Source organism: Microtus pennsylvanicus, chromosome 11, assembly GCF_037038515.1.
Source record: "Microtus pennsylvanicus isolate mMicPen1 chromosome 11, mMicPen1.hap1, whole genome shotgun sequence".
Taxonomy (NCBI): Eukaryota; Metazoa; Chordata; class Mammalia; order Rodentia; family Cricetidae; genus Microtus; species Microtus pennsylvanicus.
In genome coordinates this window covers 48,674,415-48,696,164 of record NC_134589.1, presented here as the reverse complement: position 1 = coordinate 48,696,164, position 21,750 = coordinate 48,674,415, and the positions used below count along the sequence as shown (strand labels likewise).

At 52.9% G+C, this 21,750-nt stretch overlaps 1 protein-coding gene across 1 annotated transcript; it reads right to left on the bottom strand.

The window, feature by feature from the left end:
• Positions 1-800: 800 nt before the first annotated feature.
• On the bottom strand, positions 801-21,063 carry Smtnl2 (smoothelin like 2). The gene is made up of 8 exons (XM_075991759.1): positions 20,584-21,063; positions 13,269-13,356; positions 12,370-12,609; positions 12,142-12,217; positions 11,070-11,249; positions 10,079-10,196; positions 9,633-9,784; positions 801-1,660 (listed from the first exon to the last, which is right to left on the bottom strand). Exons 1-8 carry the CDS (start codon positions 20,971-20,973, stop codon positions 1,534-1,536), a joined length of 1,371 nt encoding a protein of 456 aa, XP_075847874.1. The 5' UTR covers positions 20,974-21,063; the 3' UTR covers positions 801-1,533.
• Between the last annotated feature and the right edge of the window lie 687 nt (positions 21,064-21,750).

The window sequence follows — 21,750 nt, the reverse complement described above, 5'->3', positions numbered from 1 at the left end:
CTCAAGGCTGCAGCCTGAGCAAACAGATCCACTGGAAATACTATTCAAGTCACCCACAAGTTCTGCCATAGAGTCCTAAATACCCAGCACCTGGGACACAGGGGCGACCCCACCCACAAAAGCACACTAACACTTAGAGGGGTCTGCATGAAATGAAGGATTGCATTAGGTCCTTCAAGGGAGGTTTTAGCAGTTGGTGGCTAAAATCCAACTCAATTATAAAATGAATCTTCAATCTTGGGGGAGAATAAGCTAAGGGCTGCAGCATTGTGGAATCTAATGGTTTTTTTTTTTTTAATTTAAATTCCACTGCCAAACATCTGTGAAATGAAACCAGCACTCCTCGATGGGCTTGCATGAAAGGGACCACCCCTGGGTTAAGATGAGAGGTGGGGCTCAGGGGTGAGAGCTTGCCTGCACAGTCAAGGACCTGGGTTCTATACCCCCCCCCCGCTAGCCCTTTGCATGTAAAAAATAAAACAAAAGAAACACACAAAAGCCAATGATCACTCAAAACCATCAACCCTGGGCCACTTTTTATCATAATATATTTGCCACTATCAAAGAGACAGATCTGCAGGGGTAAATTGCCTGTTCACAATTCTTCAGAAACACAGAGAGGGCTGAGGGACGAGCGCAGTAGTGGACAGCAGATGACATTTTTCAGCCTCCCAGGCAAGAGGTTTTAAATACATCAACAATTAAGGTACGGTTTCAGTAGATCTTTGTTTAAATCTATGCAGTCTCTTATTGCCCAAGCCTCATCCCCATCTCCCAAACGGAAATAACAAACCCAAGCAAAGTTTGACACATCTTTTATGTACAAACAGGCTAGTGGTACAGATGAAATCCATCTTATAAATACCTGGAGCGAATGGGAACTCTCAGCTCGAAGGATCCTAGCCTTCCTCCCTGGTACTGCCCAGGTAACCTTCTCTTAACTGAAGACTTGTGGGTTCTCCTGGGATGCCAGAAGCCCCTCTGGACCTAGGTAGGAACCCTGCCACCTCGCCACAGCGGAGAGGTGATATAACGGTCATCTGCCACCCAGGACGTGGGTGCGATTAAATTGTTTCTTCCCAAAAACTTGAGTCTGTTTCCTATCAGTGGCTCAGAGGGAGGGGAAAAAGGATCCCAAAACAGTATGAGGAAGTAAAAAACTCCGGGTATTTTGATTTAAAAAAAAAAGAAGAAAATAATAAGAAGAAAACTTGATAATCAGTAGAACCCTGTCAAGCCAATGAATCAAATTCACCAGAGGGAAACATTAGCGTTCCCTGCAGGAAGATCATTGCTTAGCACCAATTTCTCTGACTAGAGTTTTTCCTTTGAGCCCTTGGCTGTGAGAAGGCTGTGGGGCTCACTTTAGCCTCATCAATGCTTTTAATCAGGAACTGAGTGTGAGGGGCGAGTGGTCACACGCCATAGAACCAATAGCAGCTCACACCAAAGAGGCCCCCTGGAGGTTATGCTGCCTTGGGGACCATGAGTGACCCCAGGTCGTTTCTTCCTGGCCTCTCCAGGCTGCCAGCGTCACTCAAAGCGACGCAGATGGTTGTAGAGAGACTGCACGTAGGTGAAGACGCACATGGGGTCCGGCTTGCGCCCCATCACCATCATATCCTCCACTTCGATGAGGCGCTCACAGTTGGCCAGGTTCCTGAAACACAAAGGCCCCATCAGGACGCGGTCCCAGAGAACAACCAGCTCCACACTGGGCTACTGTCACTGTCCCCAAACAGAATTCACCAGGAGCCTGTGGTGCACACCAAAAGAGAATGGGAACGCTCCAGAGAGCCTTGGGAGCTGCTGAGCTGTTGCCTCACTCCCAGACTCCCACAGCCACAAACCCCCTATGTAGGTCACACGGAAGTAGAGCTATTACATGCACACCACATGGCAAGTCAGCAAGAACGGAGATGTAAAATTAAAGAAAAATGATAAATTCACCCATAGGCTTCCTCAAACAGTATGCATTTATCTATTTATTTATTTAGTTGGTTGGTTAGTTAATTAGTTAGTTTTGGTTTGGGGGGATGGGAGCTTGCTGTGTAGCCCAGCCTAGTCCTAAACTCATGATCCTCCTCTCTCAACCTCCTAAATGAGGGGATTATGATCATGTGCCTTCATGCCCATCTCTGAAATAGTCTTTTAAACTTAAAAAAAAAAAAAAAGACCCAGGGGATGGAGAGATGACTCAGGGGTTAAGAACACTTGTTCTTCCAGAGGACCTGAGCTTAGTTCCCAGTGCCCACATCAAATGACTCAAAACCCATCTGTAACTCCAGGGTATCGGACACATAACCACATGCAGACATATAGACAAACACATCTATACATAATTTTTAAAATTAATAAAAAAACCAAACTTGATCCAGTCAGGCATAGTGGCCCACAACTTTAATCCTAGCACTTGGAAGGCTGACACAAATGGATCTCTAAGTATGAGGTCAGCCTGGTCGACATAATGAGTTCTAGGCCATCCAGAGTTACACAATGAGACTCTATCTTAAAAACAAAACAAAAACAGATATGACTCATGGGGCTGGAGAGATAGCTCTTTCGGTGCTTGCCTTGCAAACACAAGGACCTGATGAAATTCCCAAAACCCATGTGTTTTTTTTTTTTAATCAAAAACAAAAAACAAAAAAACAGGCATGGTGGTGCATACTTGTAATCCCAGCACAGGGGGAGGGGGAGGGGAGAGGCCGTTAGAGACAAACAAATCCCTGGGGCGCACTGGCCAGCCCAGCCTGCTTGATGAGCTCCAGGCACCTGAGGAATGACACCTAAGTTGTCCTTTGGCCTACACACATGCGTGCACACACGCACACACATGAGCCACAGTAAGAAAGGTGATGTTTAACCAGGACTCAGCAAACACATAATGCTGTTGACCCTCTGTAACCACAGACTCTGCATTCAAGGGTTCCACACACCTTATATCAAAAACACTGAAGAACTAATGCCCTTCCGTCATCTTTGGGCAACTTGCGTACATATAAACATGTATACACAGACACATACATACACAGAAATAAAAATAAATCTTAAGTACATATCTTAAAGAAAAAAGTGTCAAAGTACCACTAGAATAGCTCCTGGGGAGATGGCTCTGTGGGCCTTTTCTATGAAAGCGTGGAGCCCTGAGTTCAAATCCCCAGCACCCACATAAAAAGCTGCCCATGCCTTTAATCCCAGCACTGCAGGAGCAAAGCCAGGCAGATCTCAGGAGTTCATTGGCTAACCAGCCTAGCTGAAACCGTGAGCTGCCAGTTCAGCGAGAGACCCCGTCTCGAGTCACTAAGGAGAAAAACACCATCGTCTACCTCGGGCATCAGCATGCACACACATGGGCACACACAAGCACACATTCATGTGTGTACCTCCCCCCTCCTCTCTCTCGCCTCTCTGCAGAGCAGATAATGGGAAAAAGAGGCCTGGTTGTGAACTATAAACTGCTAGCTCAGATGCCAGCGCCGACATTCCTTCCACCCATCCATGTTCATTTCCTGGGCAGTCAGTCAGGATCCACCTCTGCTCACCCAACTCCAGCAGGCTGGTTGGGAGGTTTATGTACCTTGCTCCCCAGAGCCCAGCCAGATGGGAGACCCCAGCAGGCAAATCAGGGATCCTCAGACCCATCCCAGAACTTGTAGCCAGCTCAACGCAATTCATGCAACACTTTTACAGGCTGGCTCCCTGACTTGCGTGCCACCCAGACAAAGACTGTAACATTAGCACGGCTGAGCTCTGCTCTAGAGAGCTGGCCAGAGACCAAATGTCAAGGCGAAATGGAGACATCTGTTCCGGATCCCATCCCTGCCTCTCGCCTCCCCCGGGGGCTGCAGAGGGTGACCTGGATGGGAACCCAGAGGTTACATGGAGGTGACAAGTGAGTTTGGCACCCTTTCTCCCCAAAACAGACAAAGGCTGGGCTTGGTGTCAGAGATGGAGGCATGCAAGGGTGCTCCGTGGCCAAGAATTGAAACTTCTTGAGTTCTTCAGAGGCTGGGGACCTGAGTTCATCTTCCAGTGCTATTACTTGTCATCTGGCACCCCACCCCCACATTGCCAGGGGAACCCCAGATTCCCACATACTCTCTCTCTAAAGCCTGCTACTCAGAAACCCCCAGGTGAATTCAAACCAGCCCCACATGCGTCTATAGGATCATCCCTGTCAGTGGTAGCTTCAATGGTCACTTTGATGGTCTCTCATTGTAAGTGACGACAGTCCTAGAAGGACCTCTGCTTTGGAAGAGAACTCACACATCACCTTGTCCCCATGAAGGCTCTCCTTCCACGTGTTCCCCCTCCCTCAGGTCCAGGACTGTTCTGACCCCTCTGCAGGAGGCTGTGGTCACCAGGAACTCGTCCCTAAGGCACAAACGCTCCTTCGCTTCCTTGTACATTTTATCTCTTATTCCCACAAGATTGTCTTCGGCTAACTTCCCCACCACAAGAAAGCCCTTCACATGTTCGAATAGAACTTCTGCACCTGTGTCTTTCCCTAATCTGAAATTTGTTTCCTTAATTGTCCCTCCCAGGGCACGGAGGAAACTCGAGTGTCTTCTGACGCCTCTCCGGCCCACTTCATGGTTACTCAGAGTTGCTGGCTTGTTCCAGATGTTTCTGGCCTGTGCAAAAGACACCAAACAAACCCCTCCTTCTTTTAGAGGCTTCGAACACGCTCCAGCCAACACCCCCATGCCCTCCCCAGGAAGCAAGTCTTCTAAATAAGGGTAGCCACAAAAATGGAAGGCAAGGCCTCACCCTGGTGTCACCCTCTACTGTCCCGATGGCAAGGCATGGACAAGACGCTGGTCCTTCCCTGCAGGCAAACAGAGAACCAGTCCCCACCCCATCCCACTGCTGTCTCTAAGTTGAGCAGATGCGGGCGGATGCAGTTTCTAAGAAAGAGATTCTCAGCATGCAACATCAGCACTTTCTCCCCTAACCCACCTCTGCCCTTCCCTCTCTTCCCTCTCTGAGGAACTCCAAATCCTCCAGCTTCCAGGCCCAACACCTTGTCTTTGATGCCATGGTCTGGCCCACAGCTGACCCTTAGGGACACTTTCCTTTCACTCCAACTTGTCCCTGCTGATAGAACATGCTCCTTCAGGGACACTGCGGTACCAGCTACAATGGCAACAATACTCCTCCAACTGCCAAATAGGAAAGCACAGGACACTTGCTTGAGTGGCAGCCAGCCACCTATCTCTCAGGAGACGGAATACAAGACAGTGACAGTTACTGCTGACTTTTTTATCAAAAGATACAAGTCTCAAAGTCATAGAGGCCCCAATTGGCCTTTACATTTCTTAAATGTGCTTTTGTTAAAATGGCCCGTGCTTATTATAAATAATCCAAACTACATGGAAAAGTCCACAGAGCTCAGGTGACGTCTGAAGTTACCTGAAGCAAGGATGGCACTAGCTTACTAATATGCACCTTGCAGGGTTTCGTTTACTCTTTATTGTATCTTCAGCTACCCCAGGCCACGGAGGAGGGGCTAGGGGTAATTTTTGAGACTGTCCTAAATGCAGACCAGAGGTGGGACTGCTGCCTCTTGTCTTGTTTTAGACGGAGACACATGGGCACTACAAATAGCGCTCAAGCCCCTTCTGCTGGGTGTAACCCGAGAGCAGGCGCATTCCGCATTCCACGCAGGGCAAGTAGGAAGCCCTGGGCTGGGAGTGCTGCGGCTTCCTGCGCTACGGGCAGGGGTGGGAAGGAAAGGTGCAGAAGGGTCAGCCACCCGCCCTGCTCTGCCCCTTCCATAAAAGGAGCTGGTCTGCCCCTGTTCCAGGCCCTGAACACCTGTCAGGCAAGGGATGCTGTTGCTGTCAGCAAGGAATCACTCACACAGATTAGGATTCAAGGAACCGCTGGGCCCAGAAACTATGGAGGGGAGGGGCGAGCAGCATTTTGTGCCCTAAAGATACTTGCTTGTAAGTTCTGGAAGCACCTCCTTTCCTAGATGAATAGTCTGAGAACACGAACAGGTCTTTTCTCTTTTGAGGGGACAAAGGGGGGCATTGAGACAGGGCCTAGCTGTCCTGGAACTTGCTCTGTAGACCAGGCTGGCATTGAACTCACAGAGATCCACCTGCCTCTGCCTCCTGATGGCATCCACCACTACACCCAGTCCAGTCCTTTCTCTTGTAAAGGTCATGCCTTGGTTGGACACCAGGCTCCTCTCAGCTGCCTGCTCCTAAAACAGTCTTTTCGAGCCATCCTCCGCATTAGTGGCTCCTGATGACTTTCAAGGGTACCATGTATTCACTGAGATGTTGCTGGCTAACCCAAGGTGCTGACGTTGGCTCCAATAATCTCAGGCAGGTGTCCCATGCAGTTTTTCCAGTTAGCTACTGTCCAGGAAACTAGGAATCCAAGCAGCTGCCTTCCCAGGAGGCCCTGGGGAGCAAGCCCACTTCCACAGACTCTCCCTTATACCTGAGAGATAATCTCACAGATGACTCATAAGGGGACGTCCCTTCCCAGGCTTTGAGTAAGCTCCCCACACAGACCTGCCTCTGATGGCCCTCCCCGCTCTTTGCAGTCAGCAAAAACAAAAAACAAAACAAAACCCAGAATTCACCTTAGAGGTCCCATCACACCCTGATCCCCTCCCCAAATGGGAGCAGACTCAGGCCACAGGGAGGCAAGGCCAAGGTCCTATCCTGCTGTTTGCTTGCTGAGAGAAGGGAGCCAAAGCCTGGCCCAGCCACCACCCTCCCCCCAAGTTGAGAATAGAAGAAACATCTGTGTGGAGTCTGGAGCCTGTGCTCACAAATCTCCTGCTGGGAAAACAAGTCCTGGAGACACTCTGCCTAACTGCCCAGGGAAGCTGTGTTCCTTAGAACCTGGGGCACAGGGGCACCAACACATTGCTCAAGACTGTCCCTCTCCCTACCACAAGCCAGTTGGGTCCTGGGATACAGGTGACCAAGGGTGGCCAGGGCATGCTGGCATTGCTTAGCCTTCTAGGCTTCAAGAATTCTGTAAGTCAAGCCTGACCTCTCTGACCAAGGTTGAGTTTTGGGTTACCTATGAGGAGCCCTGATCCCATACATTCTCATCTGATTTTTGACAGCCGCCATTCCTGAGTTTCAAGCAGCTGGGCCTCTTCCTATGAACCACCCCTCCCAGCATCATGCCACGACACTTGGCTTGAGTCCACCATCGTCTGGATCCAGTTGCATAACACACTCGCCCAAGCTGTTTCTGCTATTAGGATGACAGCTAATCCCAAGCAGCCAAGAAAGGGAAGGCTTTGAAAGTACACAAGGCGTTCCTCTGACCCCAAAGGGACCTAGAATCCAAATCAAGACAGCAGGCATGGGGCCCTATCCCCAAGCCTCAGGTTGAGGAGCTCCAAGCCATGGCGACCATTCTGCCCCTATAGTGAGCATTTCTACCCTAGAGAGGGACAGGGGCTGTGGCTCCAGGCAAGCTTCCAATACCAAGCATGGGTTATTAGGCCCTTTGTCTCCATCCCCTCCTTCCCTGTCCAGGCTCAGGTCCTAGTTTAGAAGACCAGGACTAGGTACTTGGGCTGGAAACAGAATGAAGATAGCAAGGAAAACCTGAGCTGGAGCATGCTTCAACCCCATCACTTGAGGACAAATGAAGATGGGGAACCAGAGGGCTCAACCAGGACAAACGTGGTCCCTCAGAGGCCGCAACATGAGGCACAAAGGCATAATGAACAGTAACTCCAGAGCTGCCTTTCCTTCTCTCCACTCTTCAGAAAGAGACAGGGAGCCCTCAGGATTATTATCCCTGTCCATGATCTCAGGAGCCTGCGATGACGCCCTGGGGCATGGACAGAGTTTCTCTGAGCAGGCCCCTCACAGCAAGGAGCTAGATGCATCCTCACGTCCACAGCTTAGATGGTCTCAGGCAGTCTCAACACCAGCAACAGCGGGCCCAGGGTTTATAGCACTCTCTCCCAACTAACCCCCAGAGTACTACACGGAAGGCAGATACCAGGGTTTGAATATGGTTGGTGTTCACCCGAACTTACCCCAAACTGTGCTGAGACACAGTCCTTAAGGGAATGGTGTTGAGAGATAATGTGGCTTTGGAGAGGGTGCTGCCCCACCGCATCTGCCCCCGTCTCCTATTCCTGCCCCCACCCTCAGAGTCTTTAGAATAAGCACACCCCATGACTGTTCTCTGTTGTTAATTCGACTGGATTTAGAGTCCCCACGGCAGCACACCTCTGGGTGTGTCTGTGAGAATGTTTCCACAGAGGTATAACCGAGAAGAGAGGATCCATCCTGAATGTGGGTGGCTCGGCCTTACAGGCTGGGGGTCCCCAGACCAAGTAAAACGCAGCAAATGCATGGAGGACCAGAATATCTATCTCTCTCTATCTCTCTCTCTCTCTCTCTCTCTCTCTCTCTCTCTCTCTCTCCTTCCTGCCTGTGATCACGTGACCAGCTGCTTCATACCCCTGTCGCCTTGCCTCCTTCAAACTGTGAACCAATAAATAAAGAAATAAATAAATTTTGAAAAAAGAAAAAAAAATCCTTTCAAACCTTCTTTCCTTGGATGTCTTTATCAGATATTTTGTTGTTGCAATAAAAAAGTAACTAATACACGCCCTGCCCACCTGGAATACACGCCCTGCCCAGCTGGAATACACGCCTGTGTCCCACAGGGTCCTGACAACTCTCATGAGCTGAGGGTTGTTGCTCTTAGCCAAAAACCAGATCCCAAACGGGTTTTCCAAGCACATCCTGATTCCAGAATTACACTGCCTTCCCCCGGGTCCTCTCCTATGAGTGGGACATACAAGACAAGTGTCATGGTTTGAATATGGCTTGCCCCCACCCAAACACATGTTGAGGCCTGATCCCCGCTATGATGGTGTTGAAAGGTGGTGGGGCTCTTCAGAGTCATTAAATCGTCAGGAATCCACCCTATGCAGGGATTAATGTGGTTCTCACAAGTGGGTTAGTTATCTCAAGAAGAGGTTGTTACAAAGTGCCATATGCCCTTTGTCCCCTCCTGTCTGGCACAGGTGACACCTGGCCTTTGGCTTTTCCATCAGGAGCTGAAGCAACATGAAACCTTCACAGAAGCCAAGCAGACCCCAGCACCATGATCGTGAATGTCCAGCCTACAGCCAGGCACCAAAATAACCCTCACCTAGCTTCCAATGTTCTGTTACAACAACCAAAAAACAAGAGGTAATCTCACAGTCCGTGCTATGACAGTATTTAGGGAAACATAATCTACTTTTCAAATATACCAGGCAATCCCAGTTCCCTGCTGAGGACCTTCCCAACACCAGCCTGAGAGGATGTACACAGTGCCCCGGCCCCACTGCCCCTCAAGCTCTGTCTGTGGCTGGTTTTCCACACTGTACAGCAGAGGTTAAACACCCCAGCAAGGAGCCGGGAACAGCAGAAACAGCTCCAGCACCGATTAATGTGTGAGCCTGGGCACATCCTTCACCAACCTGTCTTCCCATCCAGATAAGAGACAGACACACTGGGTGGCCTCAAGGTCCCTCGGTTCACTGTAAAGTGCTGTCCTGTGTGTCCTGACCTTACCCAGGGCAGAAGTTGTGCTCAGGGTCTAGGCTGGGACCAATAGCCAGCGGGACCGGCCATACTTACTCAGCCATGGTGAAAGCCAGTTCAAAGTTCTTCTGCCGCTGGGTGGGGCTCAGCGCATTATAGTCAAAGGCATCGGGAAAGAATGAGTGCACCAGGGCACAAAAGGCCATGCCATCGCTCCAGCTGGAGGAGAAGTTCTGCAGGTCCACATGCTGCAAGCAGGGAAGGTGGAGGTCAGCAGGGACCCCCACTCCTGACAACCCCATTCAACTCTGAGCAGATTCTCCAGCCTCAGCCCACTGAGCAACAAACAGTTGCTGCTGCATTCACCCTTGAAGTGCGCTACACCCGTCTGCTCAGGTAGAATTCCTAAGCATGTGTTGCGGGTGGCTTGGGTACCGCTCAGAAGGCATGAGATCTCCGGCTCTCATCCCTCCCCAGCCTGGCAGGATCTTCCCCCGCCGGCGAGATCAGGCGAGATGCCCGGCTTGCCTTGGCCCACTCACCTGGTAGCCCACGGTCTTGCTACGGCACCACTCTAGCAGGATCTGCTTGATGCTGCTGGCACTGGCCACACCGAAACTCTGTGACCGCTTTAGTTTGGCCCTGGTCTCACCTTTGCCCCTGTGGAGAGAGGGCAAGCCTGCTGTGGGAGCCAACAGAGAGGACATTCCTATACCTTCTGGTCAGTACTCAATCCACATGCTACGGCTGTGTCCACAGCCCAGTGCCACACACCAGCCATGCAGCCTCCTAGCCGCACCCAGCTTTCTAGGACCCCTGTGAAGAGTCCCACATGAAGCAGGGATTCCTGGGTAACCCTGAGACATTTGAATGGCATGGACCCACCACCCTCTTCCTGAACATCCTTTGCATCCCTTCCATCCTGCCTTCCTTCTAGGCTTCCGTAGTAGCCAAAGGAAGGATGCATCGGGCTGAACAGCATCACAGAAGCACAGGCAGTGGCCTGCACTCAGCGGGCATCAACACTGACAAGAGCACTGAATAAACGTGCAAAGGAGGTGTGGTCTAAGGACCTCATCTCTAGTAAGGAGCAACTGGCGAGGGCCTGGGTCCCATGGTGTCATTTCCTCAGTCCTTAAGCAAAGCCAGCCCTGCAGCTAGGCCTCCCCTGTCAGGCTCCCAGGTCATGCCCAGAAAATGAAAAAGCAACAATTCAAGGGCAAGGGTGGCCTAGGAACACAGAGGGACCAGAAGACGGGGCTGTCTGCAAATGGAGGGGAGCATCTCTCCCTAGCCTGGCCTGGTCCCAAGCCCACAGCCCTCTTCTCCCTACAAAAGGAACTCCTCAACCTCAGTCACCTCTATAAAATAGCCCTGACCTTGAGTTCTGCCTGAGAAACCTGATCTCAGAACACCCCACCAGGAAATAGCCAGAGCCCAGCAAGACTCGCTATGCCCTGCCTGCGTGACCACGGCTGTGGCTGGGCCCACTCTGGAAGCCCATCAAGCTAGTTTGGGAGTGAGTATCCTTACTTGCTTGCTGTATCCTGTTCCCATTTCTCAAACAACGCCTTCCGAGCCTGTGCCCCTGAGGTACGAGGCAGTGTCTGCGACCTCACCAATTCCCTGCGACGCTCTCCCTGGCGAGGGGCCTGAGTCATCGCTGGAGGCTGCGAGGATGGGGGTGACTGTGGTGGGGTCACCAGTGGAGGGCTGCAGAGAGAATCATGAAGTCAGGAACACAGAACTGGCCCTCACTAGGCCCTCCGCTGGGCCCCAGGTGGAACGCAAATACTGAGTGTCCATCAGTGAGGCAGACAGCCTATACCTATGACAGACCCCTAGACCTCGGAGGGGCAGTGGGGGGAGCGGGTCCCACCTGCTCAGGTCCTAACTGGTTTTGCAGGTTTTCTGAACTGAGCAGCAATTGGTGGCATACCTGGCCAGCGAGCCCAACTAGGGAGGTAGAGTGGGCCCCTCTCAAGGCACAAGAGCTACCCCTTGGTGTCAATGCCTGGGGAGGGCAAGGGGTATACTCAGAGTCAGAGCCAGGCCCCCTCCTCCTCCACATTTAGATAGGACCCTCTTTGTTCTCACCCTGGAACAATCTGCCAGGAAGTCTCAATTCTCCTTTTATTATTTAAAAAAAAAATCCATCTTGCTTGCTATCCTGCCCCCATTCTCACGTCCTGTGAGTCAACTGAAGTTAGGCTTACCCCAAAGGAAGACCCTGCTCTTCCTATGGCAGAAAGTAACTCATTCAGAGCCCCCAGCCAGAATGGAGAACAGAAAGTCAAATTTCATCCTTCCCACCTCCCAGAGAAGCTGAGACCCCGCCACACACACCACACCACACACACACACACACACACACACACACACACACACGGATTTTAGTGGATTTGCTTTGCAGACCAGAGAAGCTGACCGATCTGCAACTGAGCCTATGCCTACTAACCTCCTTGGTCACCTCCCTCCCAGCTGCAACCCCACCTGCCAGTCCACTGCTCTAGTTCTGCAAAGTGAGCCCAGACAGTCAGCCCAGAGAGAGCTCCATAGCTCAGTCCTAGGCAGAGCAGAACAGCCGGGGCAGCCACACACTCACCTGTCCTTGTGATTGCCTGCTGTCACCGCTCCATACCCAGAGCCAGACAAGGACCTCATGAAAGAGGAATTTTTCTCTATAGGGCCAAAGAAAGACAGAAACAGGGAATGTGGTGGCAGAGGTGGGCTGCGGTCTGACCTGAGTATCCTGCCAACCCCCACCAGGGCACTGTCCTCTCTCACCCACCCTGCGGTGGGATTTGGTCCCCAAACCACTCTCCCTTCATACCAGTGGGACTAGGAGTCCAGGGGCTGATGGCCTCGCTAGGGCTGGGGCTGAAGGCACCCTGAATGGCGGCAGATGTGGGTGACAGAGCTGAAGCTGAGGTCTCCCCAGAGAATTTCTCAGAGACTCGGGTGACAGCTGTGACCGGCTGGTGGGGCAGCCGCAAGGAGAGGCTCACAGGACGTGGCCTAGGGGGCTCCGGGGCTGAGGAGGTTTGGACCTCCGAGGATCCATTGGCTGAACCTGTAACGCGTGACCAAACAAGATAAGTCAGCTAAGGCGGCCACAGGAGCCTCAGATTCCCCCACTTTCAGGCCAGGAGGGTTTTTTTTTTTTTTTGGCTCTCTTGAGTCTTCCTCCCAGCACCTTCAGGAAGCCTCTGACTACTCCAACCTCGCTCACCTCCGTTACCATGTAAGTCTTACAGAGCCGCTCAGACCTGATTCTCCTCAACTTCCCCAGATGCCAGCTCAGTAAATCTAAATTGCCTGTCAGTCCACCCACTTCTGAGAACAAACGGCTTCTCAGCCTCTCCTTGCTTTCTTCCAGAAATAGGGAAGCTCGCTCCCTTGAACTCCCGTTTCTCTGTATGTTTTATTTACTTTTTGTTTTGTTTTCTGAGACAGGGTCTCACTAGGTAGCCCCGCCTGTCCAGGAACGCACTCTGTAGACCAGGCTGGCTTCAAGCTCACAGAGATCCGCCTGCCTCTGTCTCCTGAGTGCTGGGATTAGAGGTGTGTGTCACTGTGCCTAGCTCTCTTTATTTTAAAAGTTTCCCTTGCAGTCTCTCTGCCCGGTGGGGTTTGGTCTCAAGCACCTGCCCCCAGAAGCAATAGATGACGGGCACAGACGCCTGAACCGCAAACCTAGCCAGCCACCTCCCTTCTGCCGTGGGGTCCTACCTGCACCCAGCTGGTGTCCGTTCTCCAAGATGCACGAGTTCGAAGTTCGTCTCACCTCGAGATCACAGGCTTCATCCTGTTCCACGCTCTGTGGAGGCACCAACACCACTACCCATCAGTGGGAACCAGCTGCCCACCACAAAGCCCCATCAACTGCCCACCCTAAAGGTACTTCCCCAAACCCCTTCTGGCTTGGTGGTGAAAACCTCCTTTATTTGGGGAAGAAAGGATCCCCCCAGAAAGTACAATGGTGAGCAATGGTTCAGAGGAAAAAGATGAATCCATCCACTTTCAGAAACTTCCACAACCTGAGAGGCTCATCTCAGAGCCCAAGAAGGCTGAGGATAAAGGCTGCAAGTTCAGAAGCAGTGTGTTAGGGATGAATGCACACACACACACCAGATGATTAGTGGGAGGCACAGGCTTCTGTACCCCCCCAGCTAGGACTTTCCACATGGAAGAAGCTGATATAGTAAGGTGCAACGTTCTTTAGGACCAAAGACGGACAAGGAGCCAAATAAGGCTCCCTGAAGCTTTTCTCCTAGACACAGAAACATAGGAGTTCCCAAGACATACAGAGTGTGCAGATCTGGTTGGCTCTACACACCCTCCAGCCTCCCAGGGCTACAGCAGGACTGGGACACAGGAACAAACACCAAGAGAAGGGTGTCAGAGGAAATCCTGGGGTCTTGGCTTAGCTGCCGGGGCCATAGCCCATCTTCTCTGGGTCTTAGATCAAGAGCAGGCACAGACTATGCAAGTGGCATTTGGGATTTGGGCATCTAGCAAACATAAGTCCCATTTTACAGATGCTACTACCCTCAGGGTTCAGAGAAGGGTAGCCACTGCCTATGGAAGTTATTGGGGTGGTGAGCAGCCAGAAAGTGTAGCCAGAGGAGAATACCTCCACCTCTTTCCAGCAAAGGTGTGACGTGCTTAGCAAGTCTAGGGACCTGAGGTTAGGGCAATCAGCCCAGCAAGGGGGACAGAAGCTGTCTCTAACCTGGAGTTCTGCTAAAATCCCATACTGGGTAGCTTGAGTGGTGAGCTAGCTGGGCCTCTCCAACCCTTCCAGGCTATTCTATTCCCGATCCACAAGCTTCCCAGACAACAATCTGTCCCTGACTCCAGAGGAATCAGGTCCTCCTCTAGCCAGTGTTGGAGGTGCCCACCCATCCAAGTGGGGAACTGGGCAAGCAGGTACACAGATGGTACTGAGTCTGCTTGGGATACCTAAAGCAGTCTGCCTCCCAGGGACAAAGAGGGTTCTCTGAGGCAATGTACCCAAAGCAAGTCCTCAGGGAGCTAGGTACTAATGACAGAAGCTATTCCCAGGAGAATGATTGGTGGCACAAAAGCAGGGAGGCATAGAGGCCCCAGTGTTGGGATCCAGCATGATTCTGCAGCTCAAGCTACTTGTCTAGGGTCTTTGGACTTAAAGCGGTGTGACTTAGGAACACACTTCAGAAGCCAGCAAAGGTGGCATTAAAGAAGACAGATAACATGTCGACCCCGCAGTCCCTGAAGAGGAACTGGGGACAAAGGTGTGAGAAAGCCAAGGGCGATGCTTTGGAGAAAAGGGAACCTGGCTGGCAGAGTGAGCCAATGTGAAGGGAGGCAGGGCACCAAACCTCTCCCGAGCTCAGGCTCAGGGCTTGAGGGATGATAAGGTCTGCTGAGGAATATTGGAGAAGAGTGGACAAGGATTTCGATTCTGGGCAAGATGGCGTAAGGGGCACCTGAGACATCAGGTAGCGTATCTGAGACCAAGTGTAAAACAAAGGAAGGATGGGTGATCAGGAAGCAGTTATGGCCTCCACCAACTCCTGGGAGCCTTGCAGATAAGCACCTGCATGTCAGGGAGCAGAGAAGGCTGTCAGCCAGGAGAAGAGAGAGCACAGCCAGGAGGTGGGAAGAAACCCAGTAGGAGGCTGAGAGAGCCAGGGAAGGAAGCAGTTCCAAAGGGAGCCTGAGGTCAAGAAAAGGAAAGTCAAGCTGAGAGAAGGTGCCCATTGTGTTTAGCCAATGGAGAGGTCACTGGTGATGGCAGAAACTGAATCAGAGGTGTGGAGGGCAGGGGAAAAGATAGGTTGGGGAGAAGCTGAGGGAGGGATCCACGACCTTCTGCTGCATATACTCCCCCAATGGCAAGTCCTGATCACGTGAGAAGCTAGGGAAGGGGACCCCAGTTTTCCCAGGGTGGACAGGCAGGGCCACACTCACAGGCTACCAGACTCTGGTAAAATGAGGTAACCATCTGTAGGGTGGAGTCCTGGGGAGGCAACAGAGGACGGAACCCAGTGCCCCAGGTTTTAGACAGGAGACCCCCTCAATCGCTGATCTAAGAAGGGAGAGGCAAGCCCACCCTCAGGATCACAGGATAGGAAAGCTGGTGTCTCTTGCACTCCAGAACTTGTGGGGAGAGGCACCCCTAGAAGCCTGGTGCTAAGTCAGCAGTGGGAAGAGAACCAGCCATTCCAGCTGGAAGCCCAGCCTCCAGTCACCAAGGCCAAGCAAGATGCAGCTCTGGGGTCTCTGTATCCCCCACCCCACCCACCCCTACCCACCCCACTCTTGTTCAACAGGTTCCGCAGGTCTAGACAGGGGCCTCAAAGGACAGATTGGTGGTGAAATCATTTTCCCAGGAATGTGAGTATCTACAACCCCCCCAAAGACACCTGTCATTGTACACTGCAGGTCCCCACCCCCCACAGTACCCCAGAGGACTGGACAGAAGTAACTTTTCCATCTCAGAATTGGCCAGAGTCTTGCTAAGGTGTCGCTACAAAAAAGGGGTGGGGTTCAGGGCTGAGCCAGGACTCCCAGGTTCCCCTGCTTCTGACTCCCCTAGTCCCAAACTGCAACCACATCTGGCCTGAGAAAGGGCTCTGCTAGGCTTCAGGCCAAGGGGCTATTCTAATACAACCTCTAACCCATCACCACACAGAGGGAACCCAGCCTGGTGTAGTAGAAAGAGACTCTCAATCTCACACAGAGGCTGAAGGCAGTGATCAAATTAACATTTGAGGTCAGGGGTCTCTTCCTGCCAACCAGGGCTCTGTCCACAAAGCACCCTGGCCTTGCAGAGGGTAACTCGTGACAAGTGTTATATCCCAGGGGATAAGCCCCACTGGAGGCATCTCAGCCAGATGGCAGGAAGAAAAAGGCACAAAGCCAGAGATGAACACCCAGTGGACTTCCACAGGTGGCAGGCCTGAGCCCAGCTGGGCTGAAGAAAGCTCTTCTCCCAAGCCCATGGCCACCCTGAGGCTGCTAATCTGTTCCCCAGGTAGCCACCGCCTTCCTCTGAGGCAGCCTGGCCCAGTAGCGGCTGCGGGAACCCACTGTGTGCTTACACCAGAGCAGAAATCCCAGTAGAGCCCCAGGGCTGGGGATGGGTCCTGTTGCGCTGGCCTCCTACTCCCCCAGTCTCAGCTCCGTTTTAGGGAAGGGGAGGTGCCCGGTGAGGGAGCCCAGGCCTGGGAATTCGGCGGGGGAGGTGGGGATGAGATAAATGTGGCTTCAGGAGCCGAGAGATGGGACCCTCTTGTTGAAAAGTTGTTGACAGTTCTTTTGAGGGGAAGAAATAGCATTGCAAGAGAGAGCCACGGGGACACAGGAACTCACATGTGGGCTCAGCACAACCCATATAGGGCAGAACCCCTCTCTAGGATGGATAAAACTACTGCCCCAGCCCATCTCCACTCACGCCACAGCTTTTGAGGACTCCATCCAAAGTCTCCCCAAAGCATTAAGCCCCCTTATCACACTGGCTCTGGGAAAGGCAGGCAGATAAGGGGAGTCTGCTTTCTCTCACCACGGAGCCTCTGACACCCGGCTCTTGGCAGTTATTACCGAAGGACTGTATTGCTTTGACCATGGGGACCCAGAGGCTCCAGCTTAGCCGAGGATGACATCTCCAGGGAACAATTCACTGCCAGCCTCCTGGGCCTATGTCTGACCTCGGGTTGCAGCCATCCACCTCAGCCTTCTTGGGTCCCTCCTCTCAGACGGACAACAGCAATGGCTCTTCAGACAGTTTTGTTAACCAGATCAGCTAGCCGGTTCACTGCGCTGGGCCAATAGGCTAGGCCAATTCCCCTTGGCTTATTATTTTACTTTTGATTATATGTATGGGGCGGGGCGGGTGCCAGCGCCTGCAGAGGACAGAGGCATTGGATCCCCCTGGAGCTCGAGTTACAGGCAATTGTGAGCTGCCTGGTGTGGGTGCTGGAAATGGAAGTCAGGTCCTTTGCATGAATACCATGTACTCTTTTTTGTTTGTTTTTGTTTTTTTCTGAGACAGGGCTTCTCTGTGTAACATCCCTGGCAATCCTGGATCTCACTCTGTAAACCAGGCTGGCCTCGAACTCAGAGATCCTCCTGCCTCTGCCTCCTGAGTGCTGGGATTAAAGGCATGCGACGCCACCACCTACCCAGCTCACACTTTGGTTTAAACACAGGGAAACTGAGGCCCAGCTGAGAGTAAATGTCTTGAAGTCTCTCCTGTCGGCTCTAAGCAAAGTGCTTGTCTCTCAAACTTCCTGCAGAATACCCCCTGGTAGTTTCACCAGACCGCCCTGTCCTCTCCCTCCTCCAAGGCTTCCTTGATCATCTCACCGGTGGTCTGAGCCACATGCCGGCCATCAAGGTTGTGTGTTCAAAAGTGGATGTACTGATCAACCCCTTCAGCATATTTCCATGCTGAGTACAACCCACCTCTTGTCCCATTGCTTCCTCGAGAGGAGGATAGAATAACTGCCTCCACCAGGTCTGGCCACAAACCAAGAGGGGCAGCCACCATTGGCATGTAATTACCGGATGAGACCCTCACACCAAGGCCCCTGCCACAGACATGGAAGATAAGAAACTACACAGCCCTTCTTCAAGCACCCATTGGGGACTCTTTATCATCCTTGCTCATGACCAATCCGTACTCTCTACCACCAACTAGCTCAGAGCCTATGTGGGTGTTCCTGTAAGGGTGGACAGTCATAGTCCATCTGGGGGTCAGACAAAGGCAAGTAGCCTCCGGTCTAAAGAGCTAGTGACCAAGGTCTGTGCAGCCTCTAGGGCCATGGTCCACTCAGGATGCTCAGTTATACTTGCTGTTTGCTGCCCCAGGGCCTTTTCTCGGGTCCTCAAACTATTCTGCAGCTCCTGGGCCTTTGTCCTCAATCCCAACAGGCTGAAGCATCCTTCCAGACCCCAGCCTCTTCCGAAGTCTCCCCAGCACAAGTCTCTGCCTCTGTTTCATGCCTGCTGACTCCTACTCTGGGACTCCCGTCCCAGAGAGCTCGCCCACACCACACAGCCTCGACTCAGACTCATCCTTTCTGCTTGGACCATCGCAGTTGTCCATGGGGGCTTATTTCCTAGAACTGAGATGGTCTCTCTTAGAGGGAAGGGGAAAGCTCATAAAATTTGGGAAAGTCTCTGAACATAGGAGGCTTGGAAGCTAAGAGAGTTAAAGACGCACCAGGTCCTTCCCTGAGGTTGTATGCACAGTAAACAACTGAAGAGGAGAGGAGTCTCTGGTGGAGCCGCAGCCCCGAGGAGGCAGCTTTCATGAGTCATCACCCATGCTAGTGTGGGCTTTTGATGTTACAGCTGCCTTTGAGTCACCCATGCGCCACGCTCCTGTAAATAACCCCAATAAACTAATTGGTCCGCAAGCCAGTCTTGGGTGCTCTCTTTTGAGACAAGAGATGTTGTTCACGCCTCCTGGGGAAAAGTCACAGGCTCATCTCTGTTCACCCTCCAGCCCTCCATCCGTCCCTGAGGGAGGGTACTAGGTCCAGGAGGACCCTGTTCCTCCCCACCCAGCTCCCCACTGCCCGACCTGATGGATAAAGGCAAATTCCCATTTTAAAAAGCCATAGCTGGAGAAACACACACAAACGTTCTTGCACACACACTCACATGGGACTCGGATTATTTTTTCTTAGAACTTGAACAGCTGCCTCTGCAGTTACAAAAGAGTGTTAACACTTCGGAAGCAAATGACGACGCGGTGTAGCAGGCACACGTGAACTCAGAGTGGCAGTTTTACTCTAGGGACATGTGACTCATCCCACTCCGAGGACAGATTTCTAGACATTTGGTCCTGAAACACTGGGACACCAGCGTTGCCCCCACACAGCCTATCTCCTCTGCCTAACACCAAGGGCTCTCAGGACTCAGGCCTTTCTTACACACCTGAAGGCTCCGCTCTGGCATGTGAGCACTTTTGGCCACTCTGAGGCAACATGCACAGAGCCCACTTGCAGCAGGAGAGCAACACCAGAGCCTCCATCATCAGGCCCACCGCAATACACACTGCAGAAGGACAGAGTCTGGACCAGGGCAGCTCCGCTCACACTATTGCCGCTGCTCAGTCTGGGGCCATCTCCACCCAGGCTGAGACCTCCAAGGGCAAGGATTTATCTGGTCCCCTCCTGACCAAAACCCACACAGATCTGAGGACCAATGAGAATACACTAAGGCAGGGGACAGGCGCAGGGTACCGAGACCCAGGCCCCAGAAATCCACCCCCAAAGCACATGCCGGGTCAAGATGGAATATCCCACCTAAGGGTCACTGTACACACCATGGAAACATTCTAATCAGGCCCTGCCACTGCAGGAGGCCGTGCCCAAAGTAGTAAGACTGGTTCACGCCGGCCTCTGCCCAGTCACTGACCCCAGAAATCTAGACACAGCTCAAGGCCAGTTCCCCCCTCTCTGTTACCAGTAAAGGATCTGCCCCCTGCAATGTGAGTTTTCCAAACACAGTTGCTGAGCAGCCTGGACCAGACTGCAACCCTGCATACCCACACACACCGGCAACTCAATCGGGGTTAATCTACAACCTAAGCGGTCAGGCCCCAGTGAAGCAGCAACACCGGACGCGTGAATAGAGCCGATGTAGGGGGCAGGTAAGGGGTGCTGATCATTCCAACTAGCAGGTGAGGGCTCAGGCGACTGTGAACCATGAAGGTCCGAACCTTGGTGTCCAAACTCTTAAGGTCATGGGACAGAGGAGTGAGGGCAACTTTCAAGGCAAACACCACCTGGCTCCAAAGAAAGGGGCGGTGCAAGACAGGTGCAGAGGGCCGACTAAAACAATGTTTCTCCTGTTCGTTCCAGCTCCGGGGAGCTGCTGTAACCCCAAGTTACCAAGACCCAGCGGCAGGTGGAGGCATAGCTCTCAGACCAGAGGCCGCTGGCGAGCGCACGCACTCGTAGACCAGGGGCGGCCCTAACCTACCCCATCCCACTCCCCCAGGCACGCTCCCGTACGCTCACACCCTGCGCCCTGAGCCCAGGGAGATCACCTGGCTGCGACCGGACAGCGAGAAGGTGGCGTGGCTGGAGAAGCGTGCGGTGCCCAGGCGGGGCGCGCGGTCTGTAACTGCGGACGCAGGAGGGGGACTGGGCGTGCCGGGTGCAGGGGACACACCAGTCGCCAAGCCCAGAGCCTCCACCTGGCGCGTCAAGCGTTCGAGCTGCGCCTGCAGCCTCTGGTTGTCCCGCTGCAGCTCGGCCACGGTGCGAGCCAAGGGGCCGGCTAGGCGCAGCGCCTCGGCCACACGCCGCTCCACGCCGCGCTGCAGCCCCTGCATGTCCTCGTGCAGCGCACGCACCGCACCCTCCAGCGCCGCCTCGTAGCGGCCCAGCGCCTCGCGCACCGTGTGCGCCTCCTCGGCGTCGGGGGTCGACTCCATGACCGAGAGGCGCGCACTGATCCGACAGCCGGCAGGACGTGGGGGGAGGACCAGCGATCAGCAGCTCCTTACGGCGACTGGCGGGCCGTGGCTGGCTGCTCCTGAGGGGCGGCCAGAGGGGCGGGAGCAGGGCGGGGCAGACCCCGAGAGCCCCGGGACTGGGCGCCGCGTGGGGAGGCGGGGCCGAGGGGGAGGGAAAGCCCGCTCCCGGACACCCCGCCCCTAGGGACTCGCCCCGCTGGTGAGAGATGTCTGGCCCTAGAGGCACCCGTGGCGAGCTCACTATCTCTTTTGCTGGAGTGCAGATACACGGAGGAGTAAGGATTTCCATACATACTCCCTGGCCCGAGAGGAGTGGTGTGCGACCAGGGGAAAGAGCTGGGACCCAAAGGAAGAAGGCCCTCAAATGGACGTTGTTTTAAGAACCACAACCAAGAGAGCTAAGCATTCCCTCTAGGTTCTCATCAGCAGGAATTCTCATTAGCAGGACATGGATTCTGTTTTGGTTGGTACCTTTCCCCCTGTTCAAGGAACAGCAGTAACTGCGCGAGCGCGCACACACACACACACACATTCCCGGTATAACCGCTCGGACTCACCTTTGTATGCATCTCCAGTGACCTACCCGGTACCGTTCGGTTCGCAAATACCTGTGAGAGGTTCTTTTTGTTTTTTATTTTTAACAGCATTTTTTTTATTTTAACTTATTTTATGTGCATTGATGTGAAAGTGTCAGATCCCCTGGAACTGGAGTTACAGACAGTTGTGAGCTGCCAT